The following is a 20,237-nucleotide window of genomic DNA, read 5'->3' as shown; positions in this document are numbered from 1 at the left end:
TCATTTTAAACTGATAAATTCATTTCATTTCCCCCAGAAATGCACAAATGCCTCTCTTTCATCTGGAGATATGAGTGGTCGAAATCTGCCAGGGAAAATTTAGGTCAGCATACTGCTTTGCATGGGGATAATAACCCTGTCAAGTAAAGTATTTAGTTTGAGTCGGTATTCTTTGCTTCCACAAGCGCCCTTCACTGCATTTCATCCCTTTCCATAAAGACAGTAAATTCACGTTTGCCTTGTTATCCTTAAACACACCATGGGCATGATGCTGATAAATGCTTACTGATAACGTCCTTTGCACATTATTGATATTTTTGAATTAGGATCATAGAAAAGATTCTCTCTAAATGCCCTTTAAAAAATTGTATTAGGTACAGTAGGTCTGTGTCTTCCTTGCAACACACCCACTTGAATTAAATGTTGAGCTAATGCTTCAGTGTCTTTGCATTTTGATTATATCAACAAGCCACATGTGCTTAATATGAAGTGCTTGCATAACTCAGAGTGGTTCATATGAAGGCACATATAGAGTTTCTTACTTAACACACAACAGGGACCCATATTGTCTTACATTATTCATGCTGAAGTTGCATGAAATTCAACCCTTTTCCAAAAGACTGAACCCAACCTGGGAACATTACGTGAACAGGAAATAAAGAGCTTGGGCAAAGAGCACCAGAGACATTGGATCTAATGGCAGAATGATTAAGATGAACAAAAAATAGGTCTCATAAACAGACATGGGGATTCATCCACAAGCAGGAGAGAGGTGACAAATACTAGACTGTAATGTTCTCTTTTCCAACAAACCAGGTGAACTCACATCCATCTATTTGAAGTTTATATATATATAAACAATATATACGTACATATAAGCACATTGAAAAGTAAGGCCGTAGAATCCATAAAACATGATTTGTATAAATTAGACTGCAAAATCCCATTTCACGGAAAAAGGAGAAAGGACTGGTGGCATGCATAGCTCTAAATCCCTGCTGTTTGAATCCCACTCGGTCCCCTGTGGCTGCTTAGCAACCTCTCTCCAGCACACTACTGCGAATTAACAGGGGAAAGCGTGACCACAGCCTCCTCAAAACCAAGAGTCAAGGGTGCTCTCCCATTAACAACGCCTTCTCTCAGTGCCACGAGAATAAAAACTCAGGCTGATTTCCCCCATGCCACAAAATCTACAAACATGTGGACAAGAAAACAAAAAGAGCAAAAAAAAATAAATCTAAAACACACTGCAGGCTGCCCACTAGCACAGGTATACCTGTGCTAGTGGGCAACATGGTGGTCCAGTGGTTAGCACTGTTGCCTTACAGCAAGAAGGTCCTGGGTTCCAACCCCAGGCCATCTCAGGTCCTTTCAGTATGGGGTTTGCATGTTCTTCCTGTTTCTACGTGGGTTTCCTCTGGGTGCACTGGTTTCCTCCCACCATCAAAAAGACATGCATGTTAGGGTCTGTGTCCCTGACTCAGACCCTGAGCAAGGCAATGGAAAGACGAATCGGAGATGGTCCCCAGGCGCTGCAGCTGCCCACTGTTCCTATATGGGTTAAATGGGTTAAATGGGTTAAATGCAGAAAACAAATTTCATTGTAACCTGTACAATGGCAAAACAAAGCGGCTTTCTTCTTTCTTCTTCTTATGTTTGTGACAAGATGTGATGGGACTGCAGTGCATACACTGTCAGTTCAATATGTAGAATATAAAAATGTGAAAATAAGTGGCCCTGTGATGGCCTGGCAGCCTGTCCAGGGTGTCTCCCCGCCTGCTGCCCAATGACTGCTGGGATAGGCTCCAGCTTCCCCGCGACCCTGAGAGCAGGATAAGCGGTTTGGATGATGGATGGATGGATGGATGGATGGATGGATGGATAAGAAGTGGTGAAATTGGTTCCCTTTTCCATCAAATGATGGATAATGCAGTGATAAAGAGTGCCAGAAATAGTTTTTTTTGGCTCCCTGTCTGAAAAACTAGACCAAAGAAAGAAAGAAAGAAAGAACATTTGCTATCAGTCCCCTATGTAACCAATATTGGAACAACTCAGTTCAAAATAACCTCACATAAAGACATCTTGCTTAGGCTACACAAATTATTTCATGCCTTCTAATAGATGACTTTGTTCCAGTGCAGAATACATGAAGGGATCTGTGACTGAATGAATGAGCATGCCCTGAGCAAATGTAGGCCTTTGACCTCTGCAGCCTTACAACCTCACTCCAAAGTATGCAGCACCATAGTAGGTTTTCTCAAAGCAAAGATTTAGTCAAGCACACGCACCCATGTTCCCGACTGTGTCATTTTACTTCTCGCTATAATCTGCTGCACACCTAAAAGTCAACTAATATGACAGACGCCGAAAGCTCCTTTACAAAGGAATGGTAGGTAGTCTCATATGCAAGAGTTGTGTTATCAAAATGGACCTTACTGATGAGCTACAAAACGGTTCTGCTATTTGAATGCGTTGAGATATCGTCTCCGTTTTGCAGGTACATCATCCAAACAGTCCCAAAAGCTGCCAGTTCACATTATTAAGGGCCAGGAGAGTGATGCTGGTTATGTGGGCAAACCCTTCAAACATGGTAAAAGAAAAAAGCTTTGGACGCCAGTTTGATTTTTGAAACACAACTCATAAAGCAAGTCCTGCTGTAGGAGGGGGGTTGACATCTATGGCGTTATAGTTGAAAATAAACCAGCATGCACCGATATGCATTGATCTGTTCTGCAGGGTGCACCTTCTCCTTTAGATCACGGTGGCAAGGAATATGACACGAGCAGCCTACACTGAAGGTTAACACACCAATAGGCCTTTTTTTATACGTCGATCGTTTGCAAATGTCATTTTCCTTTAAGATGATGTAAGACGTTACTCATGGGACGAGTTTTTTCTCTCTCTCCCTCTCTCGCGCTCGCACAGCTTGGAGCAGCATCTTCTTCTTCTTCTTAAACCTTCTGCGGCGCGTTGTGCCGCACCAACCGTTACCGCACTCAGCGGTTTGGAGAGATGGACGCGCGCAGGGGTTCCCCTTCAATTCCATTTCCCACACGTCTCGGGGCAGGGGCAATGCCATTCCAACACCCCATCTGCAAACCGCCAAGCTTGTGAGAACGTCGGGTTTTCTTTCGCTCTCTCTCTCTCTTTTTTGGTCAAATTATCTTGGACTTATCACTGCACGAGGAGCTGGATGCAAAACGCCGAACCCTTTTCTCGGAAGAAAATAACTTGTGGAAAACCTTTTTTTTTTCTTAACTTTTTTTGATGCCGAACAAAATCCCCGTGTGAGGTGAGGATGTTTCTGTGAAGTCACTAATGACCCGTTGCAGCGGATGTCCCTAACATGATAGTTACGATGATCGATTCTGTCCAAAGAGCAAGCACGGCTGGCTGGCACGTCATCCACACATGGAGTTGAGGGATAATAGGCACACTTTTGGAATTTCTTCCACTGAGACCGAAGGTGGGGATGACAGCTCGAACCAGCGCCGTTCTGTGGACGTGAGCGCACGAAAGAACATGTTCGTTACCCTGAACTTCTAGAAAACCCGCGCTCGGCGATCCAGACCGACACCATTTGAAGAACCGAAGATGGCACTGAGCGAAAACTGCAAGACGCAACCTTCAAAGGAGCAAGGGTCAGTTCAAAACCCCCCGTCGGACGTGATTGAACTCAATGTGGGTGGACAGGTGTACTACACTCGTCATGCCACCTTGACCAGCATCCCAAATTCCCTCCTCGGTAAGCTGTTCTCCAGTAAGAAAGGATCCTCGAACGACCTGTCCCGGGACCTCAGAGGACGCTATTTCATCGACAGAGATGGCTTTCTATTTCGGTACGTATTGGATTACCTGAGAGACAAGCAAGTCGTCCTTCCTGACCACTTCCCCGAGAGAGGACGTCTGAAAAGGGAGGCGGAATATTTCCAGCTGCCAGAATTAGTCAAACTTCTGTCATCCGACGAATCGAAACTATGCGACGACTTCTACTTCAGTGATTTCGACGATGCGTCGCAGGGTAGTGACCAGAGGTTTTACCCCTCTTATTCGCTGGACCGGAGGTACGGCTATATCACGGTCGGTGTCAAAGGCACTTGCGCCCCGGGGGGCAGAGAGGGGCAATCGGACGCCAAAGCCAAGAAAGTGCCAAGGATCTTTATTAGCGGCAGGATCGGATTGGCCAAAGACATCTTTGGGGACGCCCTGAACGAGAGCCGTGATTCAGACAGACCACCGGACCGGTACACCTGCAGGTTCTACCTCAGGTTCCGACACCTGGAAAGAGCCTTCGACATGCTGTCGGAAAGCGGCTTCCACATAGCAGCCTGCAACTCATCTCTTACTGCATCCTCCGTCGGCCATTACGCGGACGACAGGGTCTGGTCCAACTACACACAGTACGTCTTTTATCGTAAGTGAAGTTTTTTTTGTTTTGTTTAAGTAGATTAATTAATCTCTACAATGATGGGACGGCGCGGCTTCCACCACTAGAAGGCGTGGTTGAGTTACTCCTTACCCTTGACTAAGAAGCGCACGCACCCCCTTATCGTCCCTCACAATCGCTGACTTCGTAACCTCTTCAGAGGCAAATTTCCCCTCAGGTCTGGGGTGGGGGGGGTGGGGGTGGGGCGGTCTGAATCACTGTGCTGCTGTGGTTATGCAAACTTTCGCCAATGCACATATATTATGCGTAAACAAGGATTGCTGCCTGGGTCTGAAAGCCTAAGGGGGCATATGTTATGAATAATATAGTACCACTGGGCACCAAAACGTCACATTCAGTGCTGTTATATTCACTCAATCAGGTGCTCTATTTAAGGAAATGTGAGGAGAGACAAAGACTGGCCCATCAGCAAATGCCTTCATTTAACCACTGATTTAGCTCAGTCTTCCCCTTGAATGAGGGAGGAACTGGACCATATGGCCAATTAAAAGCAGTTTGTTCATTATTCCAAGTGGCTCACTTTGGAAGCCTGGGGAAAAAAAACATCCAGTTGTGGGTCAAGGTTGGGGGTGGTGTGGGGTGAGCAGAGGAAGACAAACCATATGGTTTGCTAATGACGGGCCCTTAGTGCCGTTAATGTAATTGCAACAGAGAGGTGTGATTTGACCCCAGACACATTGAGTCAGATAGGATTTTACTGCGTCATTTGGCTTTTTGGAGCACAGCGTAGGGTGTCCGTGGTCCGTCCCCCCCGACCTCATCAGTAGACGCTGCCTTATGACTGATGCATTGGAGAGGAAGAGAGGCTGGAGGGCAGAGGTGGAGGTGGGGGTGTAGAGGTCCAAGTGGTAATGGGAAAAATATAAGGAGTTCAGGAAGAGCAGCATCTGCTGGAAAGAGAGAGCAAGTGAGCAAGAGAGAGAGAAAGAGAGAGAGAGAGAGAGAGAGAGAGAGAGAGAGAGAGAGAGAGAGAGAGAGAGAGAGAGAGAGAGAGAGAGAGAGAGAGAGAGAGAGAGAGAGAGAGAGAGAGAGAGAGAGAGAGAGAGAGAAGTAAGAAGAGCAAGCAAGGGAGAGTGATAAGCACAGGGGCTTTAAAGGGAAGTTTAAAGGTTGTAAGTCAACAGAAAAGTGAGCAGATGGGAGGAATTACAGGCTGAGCAGAAGAGATGAGGAAGTAAAAGTTGCATGAGATCTGGCACGGATGAAGAGAAGTCAGGCAGAAAAGAGGTGGGGGTGAGAAAGAGCAGAAATAGATAAAGTTAAGTAATGGGATAGAGAGTGTTCAGTGGGTTTGAGTAGGAGAGGGAAGTGTGGGAGAGACGACAGAGAGATGTGAATAAAAGAGCGCAGACAGGATGGGGATGAAAGGAAGGCATCATAGAGTTAGGAGACAGAGGGCTCGTCAAGATGATGGATAGACACATCAAACACAGACAGACATGAGAGCCCCTGTGCCACAGCCGCAGCACAGTGGCCCACATCCACCGGTAAAACTAAGACTGTAACCTGATTCCAAATGTGGGACACAGCCTGGCCTATGGCAGCGAAACTTCAACCAAGAATACATGAAGACAAGTGCACCTTTAGGGGTGCTCAAAACTGATGTATTCTATTGCATTCTATTTAATATATTTCCAAACAGGAACGTTCAATGATGTTTGACATGCCTTCCCAATCTTTGAGTTGCAACAAGTGTAAATAAGGAAATACTAGCCGGGCCGTGTTTATAATTTGAAAAAAGAAGAGGTTTCCTTCAAGGCTGCTCAGCTGTCTACTGTCATTCATGTGACTTGTCTTGTTAAATGCATCGGTTGTTTTCTGCAGGCTCCACTGACTCCCTTCAGCATGTGGACTACAGCTGCCAAAAGAGAGCTCACAGTTCAGCAGATGCTCACAATTCAATGCTTGGCAGTAGTGACTGATAATGTCTCATCCGTAATAACAGCCTGGGCACTGGCTCCTATGTGAAGTGAAGACATTACATTGTTAATTATTATCATCCAGTCCTGCCAAATAGGATGATTTCCCTTGATTTTATCCAACACTTGCAGCTGAGCACAACCCAACTGGTACTTTAAGCTACTGGGCCAATGTGTTAAAGCATTCAACTTGGATTAGTGGCTTTGCACCCGATGGCAGTGATGAAAAATTTGCATTTTGCTAGATAAGATCCAGGTCAACCTTTGAATAAACAACGATGAGAAAAAAAACCACATAAGAACACATCACCAACATACACAGGAATGAATGGGATAGAAAACATTAGTTTGTATGGTTAGAGGCTGGGGAATGAGCTTGGGTCTGCAAGAATAAACCTTTAGCCAAGATGCTGGTCTTAGGTAATACTGTATGCATGGTGTTCATTTCTGCAGAGATGAGTTTATGAGGTAATTTTTCGAGTTAAAGCGTAGGTTGTCTGTTATGATAAAGACATTTAAGTTGTTGATTGGTACTGACAACATTATTACCCCAGTGACAAATGACTCTAACCTTGTATTTGCATTTGGGACCAGACTTACTATTGCTAATTATCTCTGGGGAAAAGGGAGAATGTCCCCTAATTAAAAAAAAGCAATCAGAGCGATCTAAACGTTATTTTGTCTCCACAGAATCCCTGGAGAATAAGTTATCGTCAAAGACAAAGATGGTCCCATTTTAAATAGTGTTCGGGAATCAAAATTGATGATTTACAACAACACCTTTTCGCCAAGTGCTATTTGAAATCATATTTGCAAAAGGAGAGCAGAAAATGAAAGCAGAAAACTTTCCCCCAGTCAGTGAATTATAATGGTGGGGGGGATCAAACGTACAAATTACATATTATTGCATTTCTATGATGACATAACCTCATAACACATGTAGGCAATCATGGCAGAAAACATCATCATTCTACAGCAGGATTGGTAACGGCAGAGACAAATTCATTGTCCCTTCCCAAGAGGAGTTGTGCAATGGTGTCTGTCAAATTGAGAGGCGTATATAAATGGAGAATGATTACACTTGCCAGGTGTGCTCTGCTAATATAAATGTGCAGTCTTCATTTGCCGTGTGAACGAGATGATTTGTGACCATAATGGGCCCTGAACAATGGCCACTAGATGACGGGGAGCAAGGGAGGAAAGCAATCAATTGCTTGGGTGTAATGGAGGCTGAGATTGGGCTGTCCCGGTGCTCCCAAAGAGCCTAGTTGGAGCTTGGATGGATTGGCAATGCTTACAAGAGATGGATGGTCCTTCTATGAATAACTCACATAAGTCCACAGAGCACCTGGGCTGGAAAAGTCTCAGAAGCAAGGTACAAGCATTTGCTTGTGCCATTTTTCTCGCTATAGTAACTGGACCCTGTGCAGTACATCAGGTCAAGTAGCCATGCTGGCTCATCTCGAGGAGTAATATTGAGTCTACTGCAAAGCTATGGATGCAAAGTGGAAAGTTTTTAATTTGAAATGCAATCAATCATCTTTAGTTTGAGCGTTGTGCCCTGAAGGACTCATTTTGAAAAGAAAAAAAGCAAGATACGTTTTGATGGTATTTCAGCTATTACTTTAACACAGTCAGTAGTCATCGTGTATTACATGGTCCTGCCATTTTGGTATATTAATATCTCTCTATGAGGGCACAGGTGCAAAAAATTGTACTAACGCAAATCTACTCCCACTATGATCTCTCAAGAGGTACAAGTCCATTTGATAGCACAACTTCTCACATGTGCTGTGTAGTTTGGAGCCAGGATAGCCATTGTGTTGGTATGCAGGAAGAATGGTGTGAATATATAGGAGTAACAAAGGATGGACTCTTGCAATGCCATGAATGAAGTAAAGCGTAAAGCCAGCAAGCAAAAATCAATTGACCCTGAATTTCATCTGTGCCAATTAGCAGCTGCAATGGCTGACATTTTGGCTCCTGGCCATATTTTACTCTCTGTCTGACCTCTACCTCAGCTTTATCAGCTCTGTTTTATAAGGCAATGATTATTTGCATCATTGATCACGACCAAAGCTTCTGACTGATGTCTCAGTAAGACCGTAATTGTATTGGCACGTCTGTTCCTGAGGGTGCGAGGCTGGTAATGTAAAGAACGAGTGACAATTTGACGTTTATGGTCTGTGTTGTGACTCAGAGGGTGTAGTCCTTTTACTTAAGAATTGAACTGATGTAATTAGTTCAGTACCCATGAGATGAAAAGAGGAGTCAGCAATTGTGCATGGAAGTTTACTCTTAATTTCCTCAGTTAGTTGTTGCCTCATGTTTTCAGTCTTTTATTTGCACTTGACTTGGTAGAGGGTCAAGGATCCCCCCCCAACACCATACAACCTCTTACCTCCAGCCTCTCGAGGCATAATTTACGTGATGAGAAGAGTTCTCCAAATCCTGAAGACACTCTCTCTCCACTCTCTCTCTGCTTGCCTCATCTCGCTCCATTATCACTCATTCATGAGGGAAGGAGTGCGATGGCGAGGGTCGAGGTTGGGTTGGGGCCAGGCCTGCGGGGAGAAGCTGACATAGACGCTCCAATCTGTCTGCCTTGCTTGCTCATCTGGGAGGGGAAGGCACTTATATGAGTCGATCAGTCAGCTGATGAAATTGTTACTTTGTTCACAGAAGGCAGATCATTTGTATCGGAACAGTAATGACTCTATGAGACAGACAGAAAGAGAGAGATAAAGAGAGAGTGAGAGAGAGAGAGAGAGAGAGAGAGAGAGAGAGAGAGAGAGAGAGAGAGAGAGAGAGAGAGAGAGAGAGAGAGAGAGAGAGAGAGAGAGAGAGAGAGAGAGAGAGAGAGAGAGAGAGACTCTGTATCTTCGGATTGGTTGGAGTGTGTGTTGGCTAAAATTTGGTGGGATTCTAGTCACCCCCCCCAACTCATCACTCACAACCTCACTACTCTCCGTCAGGTTTTTCTCATTAGTGATACCATCTATGGTCACCTCAGAGGAGGGGGCTATGTGTGTGTGGAGGTAATATGAATCTAAATTTTCATATTCATGCAGCTGTTAGATGTATAATTATACTGAGCAGGATGATGAGAGGAGCCATAGATCTAGGTGGGTTGTAATCTGGAATGATACATTTTGGAGCAAGTGATAGGCCTTTCTGAGCATGCCAGGTTTCCCCTTTTCCTGCAAGTATAGCGGTTGCCTCTGCAAGACGAGCCTTTCCCCCCTGCAAGGACAAGCTGGCCTAATTTGGGGGGTTAACAAGCACACAAACAAGGCTCATCCTGAGGACTTGGCTGGGTAAAAATCATTTGAGTAAACTGAGGGGATCTTGAGAATATAGAGCTGATGTGTTACCCTGACACACCACGAAGTTCCTCTAAACAAACAATTAAGGCTGTTGCTCTGCACACTGTTAGAAAATGATTTGTTTATTTTATGACCCAAGTTTTAATGGGGAGGTGGGAGCGATGCCAGAAAATGAGATTGTCTTAAAATTGAACCATGCATAGTATAGTTACTGCCTTAGAAAATGAATCAGCTTTTTAACATAGATTATTCACAATGCTCAGTAAGACACGCTTTTGATGTGAGTACAAAAAAAAGAAGCAGATAAAAATCTGATTTCAGGCAAGAAAATCAACGAACATGCACGTTTCAGATCTCGAAAAGTACAGAGGGCTTTGACAGACTTGGAGAGCAGTGCACCGAAAAGTTGCTTTGTGCTCAGAACCTCTCTTCAGCTGGCACAGGTTACCAGGGATATTGACAAGTTTAAAGTTACTGGAAGTAAATTTGAAGAGTTGAGCAACTTTGACACAACCCCCCCCCCCAAAAAAAATCCGCCCCCCAAACCGGGTTCATGCTCGAGTATGAGTTTAGCCATTGTAACTGGCAGAATCAACATTGTCAATCTGTGCATGTAATAACGTCTGTAGCGAATTCAGGGGGCAGCCGGGAACCGCCGCAGCCAGGACGCGATCACGGGTCTCCCGCACCACGGGCGACTACGTTAACCAGTCGGCTAAAGGTTCCGACCCATTAGCCAACCGGCTAGCGAGTCTACTCATCCATGATCATTACACTACCTCGCTCCTTCGGGAAGCGCGTCCCCGCACTTTAGCATATCAGCTCCCTCGCGCCTCTGGGCTCACGCGCTTCCGATGGCCTCACCATCCCACTTCTGACACCAACGTAGCCGGAAACCGCCGCCGCAGCTGGGAAGTGGACCCAGGTCGCCCGCACCACGGGTGTCTGCGCTAACTAGTCAACTAGGGTCCGACCCGTTAGCCAAGGGCTAGCGAGTCTAGTCATCCGTCGTTACACTGCCCACCTCCTTCGGGAAGCGCGTCCCTGCGTTTAAGCATATCAGCTCCCTCACGCCTCTGGGCGCACACGCTTCCGATGGCCTCACGGTCTCACCAACCCACTTCTGATACCAATGCAGCAAATTCAGGAGCAGCTGGGAACCGCTGCAGCCGGGACGTGAACCCGGGTCGCCTGCGCTAACCAGTCAACTAAAGGGTCCGACCCGTTAGCCAATCGGTTAGCGAGTCTACTCATTCATGATCGTTACAATACTTTTTTTGGGGGGGGGGGCGTCCGGGTAACGTAGCAGTCTATTCCGTTGTCTACCAACACGGGGGTCGCCGGTTTGAATCCCCGTGTTACCTCTGGCTTGGTCGGGCCTCCCTACAGATGGGGTGGGAAGCCGGATGTGGGTATGTGTCCTGATCGCTTCACTAGCGCCTCCTCTGGTCGGTCGGGGCACCTATTCAGGGGGGAAGGGGAACTGGGGGGGGGGGTAGCATGATCCTCCCACGCGCTATGTCCCCCCCGGCGAAACTCCTCATTGTCAGGTGAAAAGAGGCTGCTGGCAACTCCACATGTATCGGAGGAGGCATGCGGTAGTCTGCAGCCCTCGTCGGATCAGCAGAGGGGGTGGAGCACCGACCGGGACGGATCGGAAGAGTGGAGTAATTGGCCGGGTACAATTGGGGAGAAAACGGGGGTGGAAAAAAATAATAAAAATAACATAAAAATAAAAAATACTTTTTCTCAGTGGATCTCTTAGTTACACATACATTGTTGTTAAGCACTCTTACTTACAGGTGAAGTCTTTATAACGATCCCTATCGCCAAAGTACCGGGCTGCCCTGCGTGTAGACACGACGTGATTGCCATTGAGGTGGGGACGCCCCTACGCAAGCAGTGATGGGTTGTTTCATTCAGACCAAGTGGATTTTTACGAGCCAGAATACAACCCCCTGGAGCAGCCACGGAGACCGGATCTTTTTCACAGTACATTTACTTGATGGATATCTCTCAGTTTATTATGAGGATTTCACCAAAGTGGTATTAGAAGAAAGTAACCTACAGCTCCTTTAACTTCTCGATCCATAACATCTTCAGTCTGGAGATGTAATGGCTTGTTTGACATCTGACACGGCTGGTCGCCTGAAACCCACCACAGCTTAACGAGTTTGCTCAGCATGGAAGCTGCTGTGTTGACTGGGCCTATCCTCTCTCTTTACACGAGCGCAAGATTGCTGTAATATTAAAGAAATATTTCCATCCATCCATTTGAAACAAAGACCCCCATCATTACTAGTGAAATCTCTGATGAGTCAGTCCAGAATCTGAGGAAAAGCAAAACACTGCTGTCCGGCAATAAACCCAGTGACATTTACATGCTTGTGTGTGTGTGTGTGTGTGTGTGTGTGTGCGCGCGCGCGCGTGTGCGTGTGAGTGTGTGTGTGAGAGAGAAACAAGACTGCCTTTAATGTTCATGTCCTACTTCGCTGCCATTTACTGGGAGCAAAATCTCGGCGCACTTGGACCTCTGTAAAATTTCCGCAGCTTTCAGTCATGAATGTAAGATTCCTACTCTTATGAGAGGTTGCAAAGAGTTTTAGCACACCTCGATGATACGCCAGTCTCTGTATTCTTCCCTAGTGCAGAACTCTCACTCTCACTCTCACTCTCACTCTCTCTCTCTCTCTCTCTCTCTCTCTCTCTCTCTCTCTCTCTCTCTCTCTCTCTCTCTCTCTCTCTCTCTCTCTCTCTCCTCTCTCTCTCTCTCTCTCTCTCTCTCTCTCTCTGTGATTTATGCACTCATAGACACATCCGCTCCATCCTCTGAGTCCAGCCTGAAGTGCGGCCCCAGTCTTTTAATGGAGTAGGAATATGATCTCTCAGGCCAGCAGTATAGATTCCAGAAAAAAAAACCAAAAAAAAACCACACACACACATCGCAATCAATGGCTTCCCTGAAAAGACACTGTGGCGTTTAATAGACATCCACTTGCTTAAATGTACTTGGGTATGACTACCATTTCTCTGCAAGGTTTGTTAAACATTTCTGCTTCGGCCACAGTTGTGAACAATCAAAACTCGTCACCACAGACATCCAAACAGCAGTAATTGGTTGGGTCCTTTTGAAAGCCTTGTTTACACAAACTGCTGAGTGACATATGTTTTATTTATTTGTTTTCTGTGCTTGTTTGTCTTTTTATTGCCTGATACATTGCAGCACTCATCTCCTGCTGCTGCCCCATTAAGACACAGTCAAACACGACCAAAGGAGAATGAAATCCCAGGTGATGCTCTGTCTGTCAGTTGGCAAATGTACAATTGCAATGGCTTGAAATTTTTATGATGCTGTTTCTGGGTTCTGCCCAGATTCCTCAATGGACCAGGCTTCTGGTCTGCAGCATCCATCAATTTAGAAACGCTACTCGGTCCTTCCCGCTCATGGTTCTCAATAAAGCGTGTGCCTCCATTTGCCTGGTGCTGGCAGTCTGCTGGATTTAGCTTGATTCATTTTCTGTGGGAGGAAACGAGTGTTCTGATTGGCCTCTTTAGTCATGGATTACCCATTAAAAAGCTGTTAGGGACTCTCACTATCAGCCCAATGCAATCACAGCACCCGTGATAAGGACATTATTAGAGTAAGCAGAGAGGTTAAAATCCCCCTTGAACTCTGTTCAATATAAATTGGCACTGGCAATGGAAGGAGGTAATGGCCAAATTATTGCTCCCACTGAGATAGTTGCAATATGGGCTGTAATATTACACTGGAAAAGCTATTAGGGTGTTTTTATGGCAAAGTTGTATTTTTCTATTTCATTGAGCACTACTCTTATTTTTTGATTTTAGAAAATCAAAATGAGACCTGTTTTGCAGTGAATTATTTTAATGGACCTGCATGGTGCTGCTTTGATTCTCTTTTGTCAGTAATGTCTCATTGAAATGAATATACGAGAATGAATTTTTGCCCGCTGATGGGAAAAAAAAAGATCTTTGGGCAGAGAAAAACACTGGGTGACAGTATAAAATTACTGCCAAAATCATTGTTGAAGATCTTGACAGAAAATCGTGGCTGCTCATCAAGTCTCGTTGAAATAAAAACACGCCCGCCAGTAACACATGCTCATATTTTCAGTTCATAATTGACAGTATGGGAGGATGTGAGATGAGATGAGACAAGATGAGATTGAGATGTGCTGAGTCTATTTGGTTCAACTGCTTGGCTGGTATCAGGTTTGCTGCACATATCCATCCTGCATGATGGCAGGTCAGGCCACCAATGGGGCCAGCAGGTACCTTTGTTCCCTCCACTACTCACTGACCCCATTCTGTTACCACCTTCTAACAGTCCAGATGAATTATGCCATGTGTTTACCATTTTTTCGAACTTGTTGGCTCCTGGAGGGTGGACGCGCCTCCCTGACTTATTTGACTGAGAGAGTCCAGACAGAGAGTAATACATCAGCTTGTTATTACAAGGCAGCCAGGTGATAGTTCTAATAAGAAATTTTGAAAGCAAAGCAGATTGCCTTGGCTCCAAGACAAGCTTTGCCCTGGGAAGTGGGAGGGCTGCACCTAGGTGTACTGAGCTCCGAGGCCCTCCTTATCTGAGGAGGCAGCATGCACAGCACAACATGTCAGTAATTAAAGGTCAATAGCAATATGCTGCAAGTTCTTATGTTCATGCCCTCCTAGACATGCACACACACACACACACACACACACACACACACACACGCATGCATGCACACAAAAAAACAATATATATATGTGTGTGTGTGTATATATATATAAAACTTTGTTAAAAGAAACACTCAATGGTAGGGAAAGTGCTCAACAAATAAGGAGCAAAATAATCCAGTGAGTCAAGTAAATTCTTTATGAGACAGTACAAGCCTGTTTCATGCCATAAGCAATCATCAGCTGTTTATATATATATATATATATATATATATATATGTGTGTGTGTGTGTGTGTGTGTATATATATATATATGTGTGTGTGTGTGTGTGTGTATATATATGTATGTATGTATGTATATATATATATATATAAACACGGATACAGGAAAAAATATTTTAATACATTGCAGTACAGGCCTGTTTCGTGTGTCTCGCACTCATCAGCTGCTAATGTTTTATTCACAAAGAATCATACATTTTACGTTGCCCAGAGTTACGCCCCTAATTTCGGTTAGACATCGACCAATCAGATGGGGAAACATTCTTATTATAGCACGCGGAAAATGCAACGGCATTAAGCCGCCACATTTGGTCATTGGTAGACAAGAGTATCAGTTATTCTGTCTCATGGAAAATCCTTGCAAAGAGTAGTGCATGTTCAGTTAGAGGTAAAAGATGTAACCTGTACTTGGCAGAAAAGTATTTTATTATTTGCAGACCTGATATGTCCACCTTGAATAATAGAAAGGAACTGGCCACCAGTTGTAGACACCAAAAAAATATCTCCTTTGTAACTATAAGTAAAACATCTTTATTATCCCCCCCCCCATTAGATGATACAAATATGATGTTTATTAGAGGTTTTTTTAAATATGTGTATGTGTATATGTATATATATATTAATATTTTAACTGCCTGTCCTTCAAACTGTGCCCTAACACCACCCCAATATATAATTCACATAAATTACCTTGTTATATTTCTAATGTACGCCATTTCAACAGTGCCCTGGCCCCTAAATGTTTTTCAAATCAAACCCCAGTCCCATTGGTTGTAATGTTTTCTACCCCTCCATTGGTTGCTGTGCATCATAAGTACCTACCCCATTGGTTGTTATAGTTTGAATGCTTCCCATCTGACTGGTCGACTGGCCGAAATTAGGGGCGTAACCCTGGGCAACGTAAAATGTATGATTCTTTGTGAATAAAACATTAGCAGCTGATTAGTGCAAGACGCACGAAACAGGCCTGTACTTCAATGTATTACAATCGTTTCCCCTGTATCCGAGTTGATATTACGCTCCTCATTTGTCGAGCACTCACAACACCATTGACGGTTTCAGAAAAAAACGCTCTATATATATATATACAAGTACCCATCCAACACACTCAGGTAACAGGGTTGAATGACACTGAAATAGCTGGGAGCATTTGTCAGCATTTGTTTGGTCAGTACAGTACAAACTGTTCCCTTTGATTTACTAATGTAATCTGCCGCTGTTCATATGGAACATTAGCTTACAGTACCTCTCCCTTTATGAAGGGTGGTTCTAGCTAACGAAAAAAATTAATTTACATCTACCGAAATTTATGGGCTTGATAATTGACAGTTTTGTGTTTGTGTGTGTGTGTGTGTGTGTGTGTGTGTGTGTGTGTGTGTGTGTGTGTGTGTGTGTGTGTGTGTGTGTGTGTGTGTGTGTCTTTTCTAGGTGGGCCGTCAAGGTGGTCATCTTCTCACTGCGACTGCTGTTGCAAGAGTCACAAAAGCGAGCGCGAGGGAGAGAGCGGCACCTCCTTCAATGAGCTCTCCACTTCCTGTTCTGAGACCCAGTCCGAGGCAAGCTCCCCGCAAGGGACGGTGATCTGTGGCCCAGTGACCCGGCAGCCCAACATCCAGACACTGGACCGGGCCATCAAGAAAGGACCAGCTCAGATGTTGCAGCAGGCAGAGATGCGCCGGAAGACAGATATGCTGCGCGTGCGGACCTTTGGGGTTCGGGAACGAGAGGCCGCAAAGAGGAAAGCCAACAAGGAGAAGCTGACTCCAGAGCAGGAGCTGGAGAAATGCATCCAGGACTTCCGTCGCATTAGAATCCCAGAGCGCTTTCCAGAAAGGAAGTACATGTGGCAGTCAGAGCTCCTTAGAAAGTATCGTCTCTAAGTTGTGTGTTTGTGTGTGTGTGTGTGTGTGTGTGTGTGTGTGTGTGTGTGTGTGTGTGTGTGTGTGTGAGCAAGGGAGGGAGAGAAGAGAAAAGATAAAGATAAAGAGAGAAAGATAGAGAGAGTGAGTGCGATTGAAAGAGAGAGAGAGAGGGCTGAAAGACTATATGTGGTATTATCACTATCCATGCGGGTTAACTGACACAAGCTGCATAGGCTATACTACACAGCACTCTCAAAAACACTTACTGTAACTGAAGAAAACAATAGCTGCTCACCTTGCCAGCATAACAAGCAGTGCGGTCAGCACACTATACAGGGCCACGAGAGTCGTTGATCTGTAAAGTATACACAGTGTTGTTTGTAATATGCACATCTGTATATCAGGTTAATCCTGCCGGGGCTTGAATGCCTTCCCACTCCAGGTGGTTCACTAACCCTGTTTTCACATTGGAGAGAGCTGTATGTAGGACAGCCAGGCCTGCTAAATGCTACATCACTAGCTCAAGCAACAAAGCAACCTCAGGGGCAGCATCACTAAACGCAATTAGCTCATCAACCTCTCTCACACACTGTATGCGCACTTACCCACTGTCTATGTTCTCCATGGATGTACCCAAGATGGTGCTCTGCATCAGCGATGAAATATCACCACTCCCACAGATGACACTTCTACGTATAGCTATAACAGCACTGCATGCCATTTCACCCCAAGTATGGAAGAAAGAAAAAAAACAACAACAACAACATTCAATTAATTGGTTTCATTAAGTGGATTAATCCAGTATATTAATCAAGACTGAAGTTAACTTCAACAAGGAAAGCACTGCCTAGATCTGTTTGCTCTTGTAAACATTTTTGTCGTTATGTGTAGGGTAGATAATGTTGTGTAGGTAGAGTATATAATGCCAGTGGGTGTTTGATTAATCCCTGATTGTAAGTGTGCAAAAAGCAATTAAATGAGTTGGACATTTAATTTTTTTTTTGTGCTTTTCTCTGCTTGATCATGGTAAAGTTCTTGTGACCTTCAGTTAGATCTAGTTGGCGTGGTAGTCTCACAGTATTCTCATGTTTTCCTTCTCAGAATAGACAGAGTTAATGCCAGTTTGGATGTTAAACAAATAACCAAAGAGCATTTTGTCATATAGCACAATAGCACAGTTTGGAAATTCTCTCTGAATTTTCCGGATTTTCCGCTTAAGTCGCTCCACTGGACTGAAAACAAAACTGTCTTGCCTTCTGTTGCACCCTTCCCGGCACACCCACCCTCCACTCAAATTGCCTTCATTGAAGAAGTGAAATAGATCGCTCCTTGTTGACATTTTAATGTGTGTCGTTTCCTCTTGAGAGGAGCTCAAGTAAATGGGAAGAGAACCATAACTTTGCATCACTAGCACCATTTGTAGATTTATAGGGGCACTATTTTTAGCTGACAGATTCTGCAGTGTTGCCACATCGTACCCACAAGGAATAAGGCTCGGGGACAGCATTTTTGCTACCCCCCCCCAAAAAAAACCAACATTGCGTCTGATGATAAATGAAGAACTGTCTGCCTCTTGGGATGGTAAGTGTCCTCCAACACAAGTCCAAAGGAAAGACATTCACCAAGTCCTCTGGTGACACGGAGGACCGGGTGATGAAGTGCACTCCGTATGCAGTGAGCCGTACGGCTTCGCAGAGAATTAGGAGATTCATTTTCCATATCAGACTAGAAGTATGAGACAGGAAGCTTCACAGCCTTCTATCTTACTCAGTTCACGCATAAATTGGAATGAATACCTTTGATCCAGATCACAAAAGACCAATCAGTGTCAGCATACATCCACGTGCAGAAAGGCCGGGAGCTGAGAAAAAAAAATCTTTCTGATGGTTGCATTTTAAACTTGTATGTATGTGGATGGGAGCGCATTTCAAGTACCTAATACTGCAAAAGGCCAATGGGTTCCTCTAGCAAAGACTGAAATAGCTTAGACCTGGGAGGGGACTGCAACATGATGAATTTGTCAAGGATGTAATGACTGTTCTTTCTCTTCTCTGCTATGCACCGGGACCCATATCTCTTTCATTCTTAGCCACCATTCAATAGGAACACAGCATAAAATCTTGCAGTTCAAAATCCACTGCCTCTCGCCCAGTCTTTGTAAACCAGATCCACTTTGGATGGCATTTCACCTCACGCTTAGCATGATCCGAATCCTAATGCCACAATGAAAAATCAATTCTTCTTCCTCTTCTTCTTCTTTTGCATATCAAATGCACTCAACAACATCAAAACTTGGCCGCGGTGTTCTTCCACGACCTGGTCGACACTGCTGGCCTATCCCACAGACCCTCCTGACCCTGGCAGGGGCCAGCCTCCCTCTACCCTGCAGGGTCTATTACATAACAGATCAATAGCCCAGGATCCAGGACCTGGCCTATAGACAGCCTCCCAGTCGTTATGGATGGTCGATAACCAACATCCTCCTTCAGGATTGAAGGCAACATTAAATCTTCAATCACATAAACATCACTGCTACTGAAAACTGCACTTAATTACAGCAGGGTTGCCTGCAGGACCTGCATTTTCTCGCCACAGCCGCCTCCAGCCTTAGACAGGTCTGACAGAATGATTACAGCCCTTGTATTAGAAAATTACATTGCTGCAAAGGTTGTGTGATTTAAAGAGTGGGGGAATTATCCTTCTTATCAGCTATTAGACTTCACAAACGGACACAGTTATTCACATATGGAATAATAGAAGCACGATGTAAAACCAAGCGAAGGGGATTTCATTTTTGATCCAATGAATATATAAACAGCAAACTCACAAGGATGAATTATATGAGGCATGGGGAAGACAAAAATAAATAAATAAACAAATAAAATCCCTCAAATTCTCTGTAAGTTAGAGCATTATTCATGAATATCAGGTGGTAACCTGGGGCCTCATGTATCAATCGTTACTACAGGCAAATTTGTTCTTACACACCCATGGGATTTTTTTTAGCCCTGAAGTTTGTCTCAGAGACCAGTGTAGAACCTGGGTAACCCCTGAATTTAGACACCGATTGACTAACACTGATGTCTTTGCAGGCCTGGGTGATTACTCTTTGCAAGCGATAAACAATAGATGTTAGGAGGAAGGAATTACAAATAACCAGCATGCTTTGCTACTGACTGTCAGACATCTGGAGGGCTAAAAAATACCATGGGTGTGCAAGAACAAATTTGCCCATAGTAACGATTGATACATGAGGCCCCTGCACTACTCTCGTAATGGGGAAGCTATCTTAAAGTACATATCAGAACTGGTACTTGATCACTTCTAGAAGGAATTACAACTTGAATAGGCTTAAATAAGATATGCAACTAATTTTGCATGGTATGAAAAACATCCAATTTTTACTGGGAGAGGTCTTGTTGCCTGCAGCACATCTTCAAAACTATTTGTGGCCGACATGTTTTTCTGCTCATTCATCTAAATTTAGACGAGTGACAGTCCAGAAAGTGGATGCTTACATGGATGACTAATAGAGAAGTGTAAGATCTTTTTCTTGCGGTTGACATCTTTCTTATCTGCGTATTTGTTTTGTCACCAAAAAAATGTATTCCCAGGTTTAAACTACATTGTGAAGTCTAAACCTGTGTAGCAGAAGGAAATTTGACTGAGTAATAATGTGAAACTGCCCTTGGCTTATTTCAAATGTCATTGCATAAGATTT

General features: G+C 44.4%; 1 protein-coding gene across 1 annotated transcript; it reads left to right on the top strand.

Annotated features, from left to right (window-relative positions):
* Positions 1-3,594: 3,594 nt before the first annotated feature.
* LOC130122709 (BTB/POZ domain-containing protein KCTD16-like) lies at positions 3,595-16,534 on the top strand. The gene is made up of 2 exons (XM_056291690.1): positions 3,595-4,414; positions 16,083-16,534. Exons 1-2 carry the CDS (start codon positions 3,595-3,597, stop codon positions 16,532-16,534), a joined length of 1,272 nt encoding a protein of 423 aa, XP_056147665.1.
* Positions 16,535-20,237: the final 3,703 nt, after the last annotated feature.

Source organism: Lampris incognitus, chromosome 1, assembly GCF_029633865.1.
Source record: "Lampris incognitus isolate fLamInc1 chromosome 1, fLamInc1.hap2, whole genome shotgun sequence".
In the NCBI taxonomy this organism is placed as follows: Eukaryota; Metazoa; Chordata; class Actinopteri; order Lampriformes; family Lampridae; genus Lampris; species Lampris incognitus.
This window is presented reverse-complemented; position numbering and strand designations above follow the sequence as displayed.

Bases quoted from the DNA above. Each gene is read 5' to 3' on its own strand.
- LOC130122709 (XM_056291690.1), top strand. From the start codon at position 3,595: ATGGCACTGAGCGAAAACTGCAAGACGCAACCTTCAAAGGAGCAAGGG. The intron at 4,415-16,082 runs GTAAGTGAAGTT...TGTCTTTTCTAG, and splicing joins CACACAGTACGTCTTTTATC to GTGGGCCGTCAAGGTGGTCA.